This window comes from Dioscorea cayenensis, chromosome 8, assembly GCF_009730915.1.
Source record: "Dioscorea cayenensis subsp. rotundata cultivar TDr96_F1 chromosome 8, TDr96_F1_v2_PseudoChromosome.rev07_lg8_w22 25.fasta, whole genome shotgun sequence".
Classification (NCBI taxonomy): domain Eukaryota; kingdom Viridiplantae; phylum Streptophyta; class Magnoliopsida; order Dioscoreales; family Dioscoreaceae; genus Dioscorea; species Dioscorea cayenensis.
This window is the reverse complement of record NC_052478.1, coordinates 3,331,977-3,349,694: the sequence shown is the minus strand read 5'-3', so window position 1 is coordinate 3,349,694 and position 17,718 is coordinate 3,331,977. Positions and strand designations below refer to the sequence as shown.

Below are 17,718 nucleotides of genomic sequence, written 5' to 3'. Positions count from 1 at the left end.
TGGTTAGTTTATGCCCGTGGGAACAGTTTAATGATTATTGCATGGCACACGAGAACAGGGAAACCATTGACTGACTCACTGTTACCTTTCCATTTAACCAAACCTTTTTGTTATTTTTATTTTATTTATTAAATATATATTTAATATGGTTATGTGTTTGAGTTTTATGGGTTGGTTAAGACACTTTTCCAATAATATATATATATATATATTAATTTGTGTTGTCCAATTGTGAGTTTCAACTTGGTTTATTTGTGAATATATTTTCCTCGTTTTAATTATATTTAATGCAAAGACACGTGAAAGGTGATGGTTGACACGTGCTTGGCACTGGGATCACGTGCGAGCCCAAAGGTTTCGTGTGCTGGTTTTGGAGCCTTCAACAAAACCATCAAACACTAGTTTCATGGTTGCAAAGTCATGGATCGGTTGGGATCACCATCAATACAAAATAAATTTCCATAAAATTACAGTTGCTAACTTGTTTGATTTTGTTTTAATAAATTTTCATTAAATTAAAATATAATTAATTAATATATCTCAGGAATAATATTTTGGATTATGTGGTTGCACAATGGAATTTGAGCTTGCATGCAAGGAAAAATATGATAAAATTATTATTATTATTATTAAAGTTAGCGATATATACAATCTTCTATAAAACTATATATGGTATACCATATAAAAATCATAGTTGGCAAGCGAGGTACTTGACCAGATGGATGACAGCTCCCAGTGAATTTTTCAAAATAAAACGAAACTCAAACTTTGCCACCATTTAATTTCCAAGCTCTTTACTACCAAAACTATCTTATTTATATATATATATATATATGGATAAAAATATGTAAACCACCAAAGTAAATTAAAAGGAAGAGATATAAATAGCGAACGGGTACAAAGTTGTTAAAGAACAGTGAACAGATACATGACGAATATGCATCAATTATTATTATTATTATTTAATAAAAAAAAGGGATGATGAGTTCAGGACCAGTCCCTGCCCCAATGGTACGGTGCTCGAGCTTATCCACCTGTTGAACGAACAACCTTTTGCTGATGTTGATCTGATTAATCAACTCCGGGTACATTTGCGGACGGCTGATAGCAGGCTTATTGATAGAACACGGTGGAGATATAATGGGAACGGTATATTCTCGGTGAAGTCCTTCTATAATTTCCTTGTAGATGGGGGTCTCCGGTGTCCTATTTCACGATTTTTTTGGCGTGGGGGATGTCCTAAAAAAATCAATCTTTTCAACTGGCTGGTGTGGAAAAACAAGATCCTGACTTTGGAAAATCTCGCTAGAAGGAGGTGTAATAAGCTGCCTACGGACACTTGTGTCTTGTGTCACGCCGGTGTGGAGTCGACTGATCACTTGTTCATTCTTTGCCCTATTGCTAAGTACATCTGGGAGTACTTTGCAGCGATTCTGCAGATTCCCCGGATCCCGTTTTCTATCGAGGATCTTTGGGGAAGGTGGCGTTCTTGCTTACATCACGATAGAAAGGCTTTTGGAGACTTAGTGGCAAAAGCTCTAATTTGGAATGTCTGGCTAGCTAGGAATGATTGTATTTTTAATGCCAATGTTTCTTCTGCGCATTGCATCATCGTGAAAATTGATCGTATGCTTGTATCTTGGTGCTCTTCTTTCGCAGAGGGGCCTAGAGCGAAGATGGAGGATGACTTCACCACAGTTAGAAGAAGTCTGGAGTTTCTCGGCCATCGGGTTCATGAGGTTGGCGAGACTCCGACATTGCATGAGACCCGAGTTACCGGCGCTGACTAGATTCTGAGTGGTTGATCTGGACTCGGGTCTGCTTTGCTTTTGTTTTTTTGAAAAGGTGGATGAACCACTTCTATTAAGAACGAACAAAAGTACAACACACAACCACTATATGTGGTTAATTGAAAACCACTTCGATGAGAATCTAACAAAAGACAAAACACACAACCACTATACGTATTAATCGAAAAAGTGCGATGAACCACTTTGCTAAGAATCTAACAAAAGACACACAACCACTAGATGTGGTCAACATCAAAAAGAGGGATAGTTGGGATATAAGATGAGGCATGCCAGGAGAAAAAAAGAGGAATTTGACTGTTAGTAACAACTTCAATAATTAAAGAATCTTTGGTTAAGTGGTATTATCCACGTTGTAAAAGATATTTTATGATGATTTTCATTAATATGTTACATGTAATGTTATAAAAAAAATTATTATAGGAATATGTTTACAATCTAATCCTCACGTCTTTTAGTAATCCGTGTATTTAAGTTGAACAATTAATTTATGGTAGTGTGCACGTCTTCAACACTTTTATCCATTTTATCTATTTTTTTTAATCAAAGTCCACCTTTTTTTATGTATGTATTTTTAATAATATAAAAAATAAGTGAAATATATTTACTTTATGTCAATTTACCTTATCATGATCATATTATTCTCATATTAATGTGCATGTCATTATCATCTTATAAATTCGATAAACAATCCGAGAGCCCAAAATTTAAGCATGAATATCTTCTCCTTTCTCTCTCGATATAACATTTTTGTTTTTTTTTAATAAATTACAAGCATTAACTTTTAACAAATAATTATGCATATATATTCGTGACATTTGTTTGAGCATTTCTTAGATTAAGACCTTATTTGGATTAGCTTTTAGAAAGCCCAAAAACGCTTAACTTATAAAAAATAATTTTAGCTAAAAAAAAATTTGTTTGTATTAACTTTTCTATAAAACCATAAGCAAAATAAAATAAAATAAAATAAAATTGGAAAACAAATTTTTTTTTTCGAAACTAGTTATGACTACATCATGAAAAAAAAAAGATGATTTTTAGCTTATTTTTAGAGTTTCTATGTAAAAAGTTAATTCAAACATAAAAATAAAAAAAAAAATGCTTAACTTACTTTGGAGAAATAATTTTTTTTTTTGAGTAAATATTTCTATTAAACTTTAAAAATCACTTTTTTGAAAAATCAACTCAAACAAGGCCTAAATTAGCTCCAAAATTAAGACCCCTAAATTCCCAGTGAGTCCCAGTGAGCCCATAACCTTGTTTAAGACCTTTATTGTATTCTTTTATACCTATTTACTTTATTAATAACAAATTCATTTAAGCATGATAACAAACCTTTTCAACCTTATGAATGAAGCAAAATTAACCAGTCCTTTGCTTTTTAAATTAATTTATATTAAATTAATATTTTTGCTTGCTATATAATAATATCATGACTCATGAATAATATCAATGACTATAATTGATAGTGCCACCAACCACATGTACATCCTCAATTAAAGCAAAAGAGGAAGCCCATCACTCTCTATTTATTATTGTCATTGAATCAGATGCCCTGCCAAATTGACTACCACTTTGCCGACATTTCCATCTACAAAGACCTCATCCCGAGGCAGAAGTCGGCCATTCCTTAACCACATCATTCATTTACAATTATTATTATTATTATTATTATTATTATTATTATTATTATTTTGTTAAAAAAACTGTTGTTATTATAACAAGTCCAAGGGAACATCCTACCACTCTCACACGGTGAATCTATATCATTTGATTTTTCAAAAAATAAACTTCACTAAAAATTATTTATTTATTTTTTAAAATGATTTTTTTATATTTTGTAATATCAACATCCACTTACAAAGAATCACTTTTAAAAAACAAAAGTGGGCCATGAGCTTATCTTAAAAGATACTTCTCGTTTTGATACCATCATGATCGATCATCACCACCGACCATCAGAAAACCATCCACGTGTCCTTTGATAACCGGTCTCTTTGACCTCGCAATCCGCGGCAATCAGCGTCATTCACGCGGTTCGATCGAGATCTCATCAATTACTTGATAAAATTCAGATCACGAGAAAAGGATGAACATCATGATAACTCTGGTTTTCTCGTAAATAAGTCCAACTCCAACACCATTAACATCTCTTCACATCTATAAATAAACAAACCTAAACTCATAACACTTACTAGAAAACAAAAAGAAAGAAACAAAGAAAAATTTAAAGAAAAGTTAAGAGAGAAAAAAATGGCAGGAATAATTCACAAGATTGAAGAGAAGCTTCACATGGGAGGAGGAGGAGGAGAGCATAAGAAAGAAGAAGAACAACATAAGAAGGTGGAGGAGCACAAGAAGGAAGAAGAGAAGAAGCACCATGAAGGAAGTGGAGGAGGTATAGTGGAGAAGATAAAGGATAAGATTCATGGAGGAGATGAAGAACATGGAGAGAAGAAGGAGAAGAAAGAGAAGAAGAAGAAGGAGAAGAAGAAGAAGGAAGGTGACCATCATGGCCATAAGAGCAGCAGTGACAGTGATAGTGATTAAAACTACTAGCTAAGAATCTATTAAGAGTACCATTAATTCCCACTGCATGCTAGCTTTGATCAATCTATATATGTATTATTAATAATAAGATGGTACTGTTATTAATTAGTGGGAATGGTATCTTGTGATGGTTAATTTAGTGCTTGTTTTGATGATCTATATATGTGACTTTGTGTTTGCAATAATAATAAACTTATCACTATTTATAATGTGTGTGTGTGTGTGTTTTAATTGGTTTTATCTGCCTTTGTGGAATGAGATATCTTATGAAATTTTATTTGAAAAGTTAATTAAACTACATTTTTTTTTTAACTATGTATATATCATTATAGGAGTTTGGTGTTTTTCTATAGATTTTGAGTAAAGTGGATAAACCACAAATTTATTAAAAGATCAAGTTTTCTATAGATGTTGTGAGAGTGTCACCTTAATTAAATTCACATTTGATGAACGATGGGGAAGTGAATAAGTTTAATGAAGAAGTATCAAGTTGAATGAAGAAGTATCGGATGGAGTACTTGATCAATTTCTTAACTTTTTCTGATTTTAATTAACCGATTAAAATGCATAGTGGATTATAGTTTCAACAGATCATTGTAGTTTTATAAAATCTTTTAAAATATTAATTTTAAAAATTGACAAATATGATCCAAAAATTATATATTCGAACTTAATATTTCGTTGAATGTAACAGATTTTCTGTTATAAGGTAAGTTATATAACAATGAATATTTGGATTTTACAATATAATAAAATTAAATTAAAATTAGTTTTTTAATTAAATACAATTGATTGAAAAGATTTGTAAATTTAAATTTAAAAAATATATATTTAATTTGATATGTGCAAGAAATGCATACACTTTTAAAAAAAAAAATATTGTTGACAGAAATTATTTTAAAATATAAGGAACTAAAAGTCCACTCGAGTTTTATATTGAATTCATCCCTCTTTTAAAAAGTTATTTTTCTCAATCCAAGCAGTTAGTAACAGTAGCACTTTAATAATGAAAAAATCATAATCTCCTAAGGAAAATTTTAAAATTCACCGAGAATGGATACTAATTCATGTGCCTACGACCCTTTCATTTTCTAGGCCGGTTATTTATGTTTTTCTTTTTAATAATTTCTTTATCTATATTTAATATTTTCATTTTTCATCCTATACTTATCATTCTATCCATAAAATAATGGTATTCTAAACTATTTTATTTTTAATATTAAATTACATAAAATTTACTTTATCTCATTTATGATAACATATCCATTAGCAAATGAAAGTTCACAGTAACCTTATAATCAACATGGCATGTTTTATAAAAATTTATTTATATTTTTTTTATAAATTGTAATATTAATTTTTTTTAATTGCTATCAATCTCAATCAACATTTTTCATTTCATCAATCATGACGTGGTTTCAATTTTATGTTATTTAATACTTTTTTAATTGAAATTCAACATTATTTTATTTTTACTATAATTTGATTGATTTTCTTTTTTAGAAGTTTAATATTTATTTTAATTTAATAATAATAATCATCATCATTTTATTACAATTTTAGGGTGAGTTTGGTTCACAGAATGAAAAAAGGAATGGTAATGAGACTGTATGAATAGAAATGAGAATAAAAATTGTGTTTGGCTTGAGAAATTTTTTTTTTTAGAAAGGCGACAAGCACCGGAACCCAGGGATGAACACATGGGGAGCAGCGCTCACCTTGCGCGAGATGGGGATCGAACTCAGGGAGCCACGCTCGACACTCGAGACGAACACCCTACGCAAGGGACCACGCTCGACACTCGAGACGAACACCTTACGCAAGGGACCCGATGTCAATAGACAAAATGGTTTGAGGAATATTTCATTGGGAATGAAAAATATATACTTTTATATCTTTGTTAAAAAAATAAGAGGAGAATGTAACAAAAATACTTTTTATATCTTTGTCCACATAAATCTAATTAATGATAAATATTTTTATTAAAAAAATATTTTGAATATTATTATTAAATATTCATATTAAATATCTCATTTTAATTAATTATTAGTTTTATGGGCAAAAATATCATTTTACTTTAATTATTGTAAATATATATAATAATTTTAATTTTAATTATTATTTAATTTAATTATTATAGTTAATTATTTAATTTTATAAGTTTTATTTAATTAAATATTATAAAGGGCAAAAGTGTTATTTCAGGAGCTAAAACTATTCATTTCTTCCCAAATTGTTCCATTCCAACTAATTTTGAGGGGAATGCATATGCCTCTCCAGTGCCATTATTCATTATCTACCCATTCCATTCTCATTCTAATAATTATACATTCAAATATAAATATAAAATTATAAACTACTATAAATAATAATTTTTATTTTAATAATATTTATTATCTCCATCCAAACACACTCTTATTTCTTCCTAACAACACCATGTATATATATCGAAATTTCCAAGCACGTGTCAAAATCAAAGGTTTGGTCTCGCCACTTTTAATCATCACATCACATGTCCCTCATTTGAATAAAACCCATTCTCTTTTTTTATTTTTTATTTTTTAAAGTTAACTATAAAGATGAAGGGTTTTTTGTTTTTTTTTGTTTTTTTTTTATTTATGTTTTTTTGCCATTGTGGCATTGATCAAGTGATTAAGATATTTACCTCTAATATTTATTAAGAATTCAGCTTTCTCCTAAGATGTGGTTGAAACAGGATAAATGTGTTAGAATGATTTATCTGTGTTGTACAAAAAAAATAATAAAAAAAAATTGTTTTTAATTCTCTCACTAATATGGTTTGATGATCATGTCACTCCATATAAGCTTAAAAGATAACATTTGTATTCTCTTGACCAGATTGGTGGATTGATTGGTGAGTGTTCATATATATCTTCATGAAACATGAATTCCAAAAGTTTTCATCAACCAGAGAAGAATAATCATATACTTATGTGCATCTTCTTTGATTGAACAAAGTCACTCACAAACATTTTGGCATTCTCAACGGTGACAAACAGCTTACAAATGCCTCTCTGGGACTATGCATCATTACCTCAAATTAAGAGAGTATATTTATATTTAAATATTTATGTTTCTCTTACACCGTAATGTATATAATTAAGAGAAACATGCACCAAGGACAAAATCAGTCTTACGGCATTATAAAAACATGCATGCCATAGCATCCATTAAAAGAGAAAAATTAACATGAATTTTAAAAAAATTAAATCAATTAAAAGATCAATTTCGAGAAATTTACAATAAATAAAACTAACCAAATGATTCAACAATTTAGAAAGTTGAATTAACAGATACATCTCACCTCAATCATCTATTTTGTTTCTCAATGTAAAAAAAGTTCCAAATGTCTTGGGATCATAGCGTCCATAATTTATTTAATTTGTTGAAAAATTAAGTATTAAAAATGAAAAAAATAATCTTTGACCTATGTTAGGATATCCATGTTTAATTCCTTGCTTCCTTTTTTTGGGACATGCAGGCCTGCTTAGACAGTAGCTAGACAGACACAAATTATTGGACTTGTATGTTTAAGTGTCTGGTTGGACGGCATTATTGGTATATTATTATAATATTATATTTTGTTTTATATGTTAATTTTCTAAGAACATAATAATAATAATATAAGATGATTTGTTATGAATGGTTTTCACTTTTCAAACATTTAATATGAACAGAATAAAAGGTGCTTTGCATGTCATCCCAAATGATGATTGTATACAATTTGGGAATATGCCATTAGCTAGGCAGCAAAAATACCACAACAATATATATTTGAGTTTCTTGGAAACTTCGTTTTATTTAATTAATTAAATATATTAAAGCTTGATTTGATAGGAAATTTCAAATGAATTTGTGTCTCTTTCAAATCATCAATTTGATATATAGGAAATTGCTTAACGTTTAATTGGCAAATGTTGAATCATAGATGAGGTTAGCAATTTATAAAATTATTTGATGAATGATTTTACCGAATTTTGTTTGTTTAGTTAAAGTATTAATAACCTTCATTTGGCTGCGCCTTGAATATATTTACTCGAGTGGCAACCAATATATTCCATTGATAGATGGACACTTTTGGGTGTCATCTTCAATCACTGACAATAGAAATAAAAATAATAAAAACTATATATTTTTAATTTTATTTTTGTTTAAAAATATCATTTTAATGCATAAATTACAGAAATCTATTTATTTAAGTTGGTAAATAAGACAAATTTATTTGTTAAAAAAAAAACAAAAGGAATACTTAGATGTATAGTTCACCAACAAAAACTTCAAATAGTGCATAAAGATGGTAAGAGAAAAAAAAGAAAGCAGTACAACATATATTTCATATTTGAGAAAAAAAAATCAGTGTCTGAGTATATAAACAAATTTTTTTGACAAAAGCACAAGTAATATCATGTACATTAAAAGTGTTATGGACTGAAAATTGATCATTCAAACTGCCCGCACATGCAATTTATTGTTGTCATTGCTTTCAACGGGTGGTGTTAAATAAGTTTTTGGGATCATAACAACAAATTTACAAAAACTTTTTGCATGTAAAAGCTCATAATGAACATGAAAATTAATGGAACAATGAATTAACAATTTGATCCGATGGAAGAAGTACTAGATTTGCTCAGTGAGAACATGTCACGGGCAACGTCGCCGATCGATCCAACCCTCGACCACTGCTCCCTCTCAACATCATCTTCTTACCACTAGACTTCCTCTTCATATCCTTCAATGACCCTCCTCCTCCTCCTCCTCCAACCACCACCTTCTTCATCATCATCTTCTCTTTAGACGCTCCACCCAGTGACAATATCCTCATAATCCCAACATACCCAAGTGACCCAGCGATATGCATGGCCGTGGCACCTTTGGCCGTGCGCGCCTCAACCTCAGCTCCACGCTTCACCAGCAACTCCACAGCCTCGGCTTGCCCGGCCTCAACCGCACAATGCAACGCGGTGTACCCCTCCTCATCCCTCGCCTCAATCTCCACACCCATCTCCATCAACAACTTCATTATCTCAACCCGACCTTTGAACCCAGCTCTCATCAACGCTGTCCACCCATTCCCATCTCTCCCATTCACTGCCGCTCCTCTCTCCACCAACCTCACCACTCCTCTCGCCTCCCCTTTCCTCGCCGCAACGCACAACCCATCTCCAAGTTTCAACATATCAAACAGCTTCCCATGCCCACCTTCCCCAGCAACATCAAACGCTGTGCGACCCAGCTTGTTCCGTGTCTCCTTCGTCCCTGCACCACCTTTACCGAGCAAAACCCGCACCATTTTCTCGTCCCCGCACGCAGCTGCCACATGCAACGGTGTGTTACCTTCTTCACCACCGCGCACATCCGTGCGCGCACCGCTGGCTAGCAACAGCCGCGCGCAATCCCACCTCCGCTCGCACGCGGCAAGATGCAGCGCCGTGCGCCCATCGCTCGTCACCGCGTTCACTTCCGCCCCTTTCAACAACAACAACCTCATAACCTCCGTGTGCCCGGCCGCCACAGCGTGATGCAACGAGCGCTCGGTGGATGCGCGCCGAGCTAAGAGTAACTCCACGATCAACGACTCCCCGGCCGCTGCCGCTTCCTCTATCGGAGTCCGTCCAGCACGGTTAGCTTTCTCCAAGTTCGGCTCAAACTCGAGCAGCATCTGAACCAAATCAGGTCTCGACCTCACGATCGATAAGTGAAGCAGTGTCTCACCATGCGCGTCAACCGAGTCCACTGCTCGCCACTCCGGCTCGGACTTCTCCAACACCTCTCGAACCGTTTCCATCGCACCATCCGACACGAGACGTGTCAACACCGCCGAACCCACAAAGAAGACCTTTATCCCACTGTCAGTGAACACCTGTTTCTTCTTCGCGGTGAACCAATCATTGGGAACCGAGTCAAGAGCCGAGTTGATATCCTTCACACCAGCGCCAGGGACCACAACGCTGCACAACTGGAACGGGTCATCTGAGTCCGGATACGAGTCAGGCAGCAGCTCGTGTGATGACGATGGAGTGTAAATGATCTCGACCTTGAGAACAGAGAGTGGGGCGATGATCCCGGACTGTGGTTTAACCGAGTAGCGCGACCGGTTCGCGGGTTGGATTCGGAACGCGACCGGCATCGTGTACATGACGTTGCGGAGCGTGAGGTCGCCGGTGCACTTGTGACCAGGCTCGATCCGAACGCATACTTGGTTTGATGGTTCCAAGCTTATTAATCTATCCATATCTTCGCTGTTGCAGACGATGTGGGACTATTTAAGTAGCTAGCTGGTTTGAGGAAGTGGGTTTCATGGAAGTGGAGGAGCCATGGAAAGATTGGGAAGTGGGGATTCAGGTGTGGTGTTTTAAAGGAGGGAAAGAGTGGGAAGTGAAGAGGGCCGGCTTGGAACAAGAGAATGATGCCACTTGTTGGTGTGGTGTTAAGAACGAGAAAGGACTTGTTCTTTGGGATCTTGGTTTTGCTTTTGTAAAAGTTTAGGAAGGTGGGAATTCAAGATGATTGATTGGCCTGAAGTGGAGGTCATGTGATGCCAGGGAATGCTGTTGGACTTCCTTGTGGAAGTCATTTTCTTGCTTGATTTATTCAAGGAGTTTCCGAAGCTTGCTTGCATTTGGTTGATTGTTGTTGGTTGGTGAATGGTGGTATCGTGTGGAATTGGATCTCCAACAGTGCTGTTCTTTTTTAAAAAAAATATATATTAAAGAAAAATATGGTTTCATTTTGATTTCTGCAAAAACTCTCTGAAATATTCAAGTATGTGAAAATTTGACTGGGTTAGACTTAAATTATAAAATTGACTGGGTTTATCTTCAGAAATGGGTGTAAATTAATTGATGAATGAGAATGAGATAATTTTTCTTTCATATAATGGATAAATTACAATTTTATATAAATAGGAACAGTGCAAAACATTTCAAATAAAGTAGCTAAAACAAAGATAAATACAATAAAAGAAAATTTAGAGAATTAGAATAACAAAAGATAGAAAAACAAAAGGAGAGTTGTTCACTCCAGATGGATAAATACTGTTGCAATCAAACTAGAAAGACACATGTGGGCACAGCCAGTTTGTTGTGTCAAGAGGCTTGCTTGCATTAGGTCCTTCAAGGGTGAAAGTTGAGGATCTTACAAAATTGAGACTACGGTTGATTGCCGAAAGTGACTCCTCCAATACGACTTTATTAATTTTTAAAATTGTATTAATCCACTAAGTAAGCATGTGGTCAATTTTGCATATAATAAAAAATATATGGTAATATTATTGTAAAAAAAAATGATTATTCCATTCAATTCACGTAGACTAGTAAATCACACAGATTATGAGATTTTTTGAACACTTTGGGCCCAAGATATTGTTGATAACCCAAGAGGACCGCACCTCCTTGATCGGGAGATATAGTGTTAGAAATATGAAATAGTACATAATAATGCCCCATATCCTAGAGGTGAACGGATAGTTGAAAAACAAGTGGTCCACTGTTTCCGTTTCAGCTTGGCAAAGAACACAAGTAGTCATAGAGATTATATTATAGTTAAGTTTTGCCAGATTATCTATGGTTAAGATCTTATTCTCCATGACAAGGATAACTTTGAGTGACATTCTCTTTTCCACATAAATTTATTTAATGGTCATCTAAGACCACAATTGTTTAGGAATTTGTAAAAGGGGGTGATAGAGAAAATTTCATTTTCCACAAAATTTTTTTTGAAGATTGAGGTTGGTCACTTGTTCATATTTATAAAAAACAAAAATAAAGATTTTTAATTGATTCTGTTTTAATTTTCTATATTTATAATCGATTCTTCTCTACGGCTGCATTGCTTTTTATTAATATTTATGTCACGTATTTTCATATCATTAAAAATACATGCAGAGTTAACGGACATGAGTAAAATTAGAGAGACAAACAAATGAGAAAGATTTTTTCAATTCAAACATTTATGCATGTCCAACTTGAAATAATTCCAAGACATGTGATCATATACATCACTTTCAACTTCTAATCTATAATGATATTGTTCATTGAATAAATAATAAAAGTCATTTGTTTGTCATCTAAGTAAAGCTACTAAGTTCATAGCTAGGGTGAGTTGCATGGAAGTCTTCTCCTTTGCTTACAATGCCATTTGTAAGTTAGTGAGTCATTTCATATTCCAATGGAATATTAATAAAAGATATATTAAAAATGTTATCAACATCAAATTTATAATTTCATTTTAATTTTTGTTTTTAGGATATAGATAAAAGAAGAATAGATGAATATAACAACCCACTTTAGGATAAAAGGAGTGAATACAAGTATCACCTTTCTTTGATTGTATATATATATATATATATAATCATTGATAGTAGATTTTCTTTTTCTTTATTTCTATTTTTATCACATGCAACCACAAAACCATCATATGAATTATACGGTGTGTTATTTCAATTATTTTTTGTTTTTTTTTTGCCAGAAAAAAAAGCTGGGAAAATTTTTTATATACAAATATGCTTCATTGAAAAAAAAGTCACAAATGTTGAATGAAAGTGAAAAAATTATAATTTTACTAAATTGATAATTCAAACGGATTATTTTGACAAATATTTAGATGCATCTTTTTTTAAGTAGTTTTCCGATCACGGCTTTATTACTTGTCAAACAATGGTTATTTTAATTTTGAAATAAAATGAATATCAATGTCTCAGTCAATGTTTTTGAATTCTATTTGCTGATTGATATGGAAAGAAGAAAAACAATTAAACAATAATAATACAAATAATAGGAAAATAAAATCCATTTGTTACTTTTTTTAATAGAGAAGTTTATTTATAACTTATAAGTAAAAACTTATAAAAAGGTTGTTTCAAAGCGTTCAAGCTATTAATAGAGAAGTTCAAAATAATCTTTATTAAAAAAAAAACTGAAATCCCAATAATTTTCATTTTTGTATTTGTATTTTAAAATTATAAAATACATGGAATAAAAAAAAAGTTCGTTCATTTTGATTTATAAAATAAATTTTCTATTTTATTTTTGTTTGCCTCTCTCAACCATTTAGGTGAGCCAAATGGAGCCTCAACACCTAACTTTGATGGTTGTTGTGCCATTTATGTGACAATATAATTATTTAAATATTTTAAAAAGTTAAAACATTATATAAAATGGTTTATCACGATTAATATACAGCATAGTTATTTTAAAATAACAAAAAAGTAAAAAAAAATTATCAATAATTAATATGTATTTTTCTCTATTCTCTGAAAAGCTCTTGTGAAGTTTTTTTCCCTCCCATTCTAAAATAAAAGATCCAACCTGGTAAAGTTGTAAACCTATTTTTTTGTAAATTTAATATTTAAATAAATATATTTAATAGTTGTTATTTTAAATTTTTAACATTCATAAATATTTATTGTCATCTAAATATTTAAATAGTCAAATGGAAATTCTCTCATCTTTTATTTCCAATATATATATATATCTGATATTCTTATTTGTATTCATAAAATTTTCATTATAATATAAAATAATAAAATTTTATTAAAAAAATCACTCACCAAAAGTCATGCTGTGATGCATTAACTAAAGCAGAATATATTGAATATATTCCAAATTATATTATATGGTAAATATTGCACATAGATAAATAAATAAATACATGATAGCGATCAAACATGAGAACACCAAATTTACAAATGATAAAATAAAATAAAGAATGCATTACATCAACAAAAGTTTTGATTGGCCTAAGTTGGTCAAATTAATATAATTATTATGAAGCCTTTTCCATGCCACTGCTACTTAAAAAACATAACAACAATAAACAGTGATCCAATTTTTCCAATTTTAAGGGAGTTCAATTTGGATTTCTCTACCACTGGAAAAATGATTTAATTCGTTTCAATTAATTAGTTTTTTTTAATCAATTATGCTAGTTTTGCAATAACTTATACATTAAAAAAAACTCTTACTGAATTAGGTTAAAATTAAATTAATAGACCAACTATGGTAATGAGAGCATTTGACTTAATTAATGAAAAAAATCAACGATTATGGTGGAGGAAAATATATTTATCTGGAAATATTTTAATTTAACTGTGTTAATTATTTTTAAATATTTTTTAAAAAAATATTTTAAAAATTTTCTTATAATAACAACTACTACTTAGTATAGTAAAATGTTATAAGAATGATGATTATATGAGTCTCATGATCTAATCCATAGGTCAATAGTACTGTGACTGTAGAATATTATAGTAAACGTATTATTCATTCACTACTCATGATATCTAATAGAAAGATGTCGTTCCCTGTCTTTCCCTTTTAAAATTACATGGCAGAGGAGATTTATTTATGGAGGTTTTTAAATTACCATAACTGGTGTAACATCATACATGTCAGTATTTTAACACCTCCTTGTGGTCTTGTGGGACGGTGCTTATGGGCTTTATTAAAAAATAATAATGGTTTAGTGGTGTAATTTGTCGACAGTTACAATATATATTAACATTAATAAAATTTAAAATTAAATTATTTAACATATTTCTTAAAATAATTAATCTTCTTGGGGAAAAATTATTGGGTGAGAGAAAAGTGCCTTCAGCAATTAGAATTCAAATATTAAATAAAACATTAAACTTTGGTCTCATAAGAAAGCAATGGTGGTGGTTGGATTGGTAGCTAAAGTTACCGATCATGGTTGGTGAACTACATATTCCCATTTTTATTTTTTTTATTTTGTAAAAAAATAATAATAAATTGAATTTTGGAATTTTGAACTTATTAGCTTCATTTGCTAGCTCATAAAAGTCCACTAAATCCATGAGAATTTTCATCAGATTGGACTTTGGAACAATGACAATAACCAACTTGGACTATCATTGAACTCCAAATTCTATATAGTTTTGGTGGTTTTTTAGATACACTTATATATATATATATATATATATATATCTTTTGTTATTTACAAACATGAATGAAATATATGTATTTGAGTATTGGATCATTAAGAAAAAAAAGGCTAAAAAATAATTAAAAAACAAAATTATTCTTCTTGGCTTATGTTATCTTGCAAGACTTTTCTTAGAAAGTGATAGTTACAGTGAATAAATTTTGAAGGAAATGGTCAAAGATTTACTTCCAACCCTCTCTCAGAGCACTTTTTATAAATTTAAGAACTGCAATTCTTTCATATAATTTTAATAAATTTTCATTTAAATTCAAATATTTAAAAACCTGTGTTGCCTGAATAGTTCATTTGGCCTTTGAATACAAGTGTTTATGTTTTAGTTTAAATAATCTTAACAATCTTGAATAGAGAACATAGTTGTGTTTTTTTTTAACCTTACCAAGTAAGTTGGTCTAAGTGTTGGGAGAAATTTAACTCATTATAATGAATTTTAGTACTTTGCCATGGCCGTTAACTCTTAAAAAACTTATGAGTAAAAAATAAAAAAAATTATTTAAATGACCACAATTTTATTGTGTGATTATTTAATTTTAATTTAAAAACATAAGTTTTTCCTTCAACACAATATTTTTTATTTTTATTTTTTTTTGTGAAGATATATATTTTTTAATTTTGTGAAATATGGCGATCATTTTTTTCTTATAAAGTAAGAGATTAGAAGATTAACTCCTTTTAATAATATTCCATAAGGTAAGTGATTTTTTCTTTGTGTTAAAAAGTAATAATAAAATTGAGAAAAATTAATTTAAGAATATGAAAAATTAAGGTAGAATACCCTAATTGATCCCTGTATTATCTGAAATGTGCCCCTTTAGTCCCTCTATTTTTATTTGCTCTTGTGAGGTCCTTTTATTATTTCAATAAGCAAAATCAAGTCCTGGCCATAACGGACATTTGATTTTCCATCCACATGGGCTGACATGGCATTTATATATATATATTATATTATTAAAATATTAATTTTTAAACTTAAGGAAGCGGATCCGGGTCCGTTGGGCCAGGATCCGAAACTTAAAACAACATTAAGAGGACCTAGGTCACCCTCTTCCTCATCGTCTACATCCTCCTCTCATCTTCCTTCCTGGAACATCATCATCTCCATCCGATCCTGGTACAAGGCTTCCATCTCTCCCTCATTGCGCCCGAACCCTTCCATCTGTCCCACAATCTACGCCTTGTTCCTCTACAGAGGGGTTTTCGGCTTTCTCACCATGGGGGCGGCGCTGCTGAGGAAGGGGCGGATATCACGGGATTTGTGTTCATGGTGCTGATCAGAAAGGGGAATCTCGCGGCGGTCGTGTGCGCCGCTCTGAGCTTCTTTGTGCTTTTGATTCGAAGGCAAGGAGGAGGTCAAGACGACAATGAAAAGGGTTTTAATATGATCAGATGATTTTTGGTATCATCAATGTAGTTTGAAGCATGCTATTTGTTTGGAATGATGTTTTGTTCATGTATACAGAACAGGATGTTACAATGGTGTTGTTCATCATAATTAGTCTTTTATATATCATTCTGTTTCTTAGTCAAGTGAAAATTGAAGCCATTGTTTTTGTTGAAAACTTTTGAATGTTTTGTTCATTTTTATTGAATACATAAAACAACACAATTTCTGGTTTATATATATATATTTTTTTTTTCTGTTTTCTCCAATGAAATGAATTGATGAGACTTCGTTTGAGTTAATCTACATCAGCTTAGAATTGATCTCTATACGGATTCGATGCACAACAAAAGCTTAAAAATTTGGAAGTATCAATATTGATGAACTTTTCTTTCTTTTATATTTTACAGTAGCTTAGTATCTAAAATTAGAATTTAAATTTTAAAAAATAAATAAAATTTGGCATGAGTATATTGCCGACGATGACGGCGATTGCCGGTAGCGATCCTTGGTGTGAAGGAAGGCCCATCCTATGTGGAAAGAAAAATGAACTTTTAAAAATTGCCGGCAGTGACGACCATCACGACTGAGATGATGACAGCCATGGCGAAGATGACAGCGGCTAGGAGGATGGTGGTCATTAGCTTTTGATAAAAATTCATTTAAAAGTTAATTTTTATTTAAGTTTCGGATCCTGGTCGGATTTTTTAAGTTTTAAAAAAAATATTTTAATAATATAATATATATATAAATGCCATGTCAACCCATGTGGATGGAAAATCAAATGTCCGTTACGGCCAGAACTTGATTTTGTTTATTGAAATAATAAAAGGACCTCACAAGGGCAAATAAAACCATAGGGACTAAAGGGGTATATTTCAGATAATATAGGGATTAATTTGGGTATTCTACCAAAAACTTAATGAAAAACGTTTCAAGAGACAACCTCAAATCTCCGTTCAATCTCTCACCAACTCCTTTCACAATCTCACCTAC

At 31.6% G+C, this 17,718-nt stretch overlaps 2 protein-coding genes and 1 pseudogene across 2 annotated transcripts; 2 read left to right on the top strand and 1 right to left on the bottom strand.

Moving 5' to 3' along the window:
• Window positions 1-3,989: 3,989 nt before the first annotated feature.
• Window positions 3,990-4,570, top strand: LOC120267534 (dehydrin HIRD11). The gene has a single exon (XM_039275214.1). The coding sequence runs from the start codon at window positions 4,065-4,067 to the stop codon at window positions 4,359-4,361; it is 297 nt and encodes a 98-aa protein (XP_039131148.1). The 5' UTR covers window positions 3,990-4,064; the 3' UTR covers window positions 4,362-4,570.
• A 4,367-nt stretch (window positions 4,571-8,937) lies between these two features.
• LOC120266323 (protein VAPYRIN-like) lies at window positions 8,938-10,991 on the bottom strand. Its single transcript, XM_039273944.1, has one exon. It carries the CDS (start codon window positions 10,612-10,614, stop codon window positions 9,010-9,012), a length of 1,605 nt encoding a protein of 534 aa, XP_039129878.1. The 5' UTR covers window positions 10,615-10,991; the 3' UTR covers window positions 8,938-9,009.
• LOC120267150 lies at window positions 10,680-16,808 on the top strand (annotated as a pseudogene).
• The last annotated feature ends 910 nt before the right edge of the window (window positions 16,809-17,718 follow it).

Excerpts from the sequence above, each read along its gene's own strand:
- LOC120267534 (XM_039275214.1), top strand. The coding sequence starts at position 4,065 with ATGGCAGGAATAATTCACAAGATTGAAGAGAAGCTTCACATGGGAGGA.
- LOC120266323 (XM_039273944.1), bottom strand. The coding sequence starts at position 10,614 with ATGGATAGATTAATAAGCTTGGAACCATCAAACCAAGTATGCGTTCGG.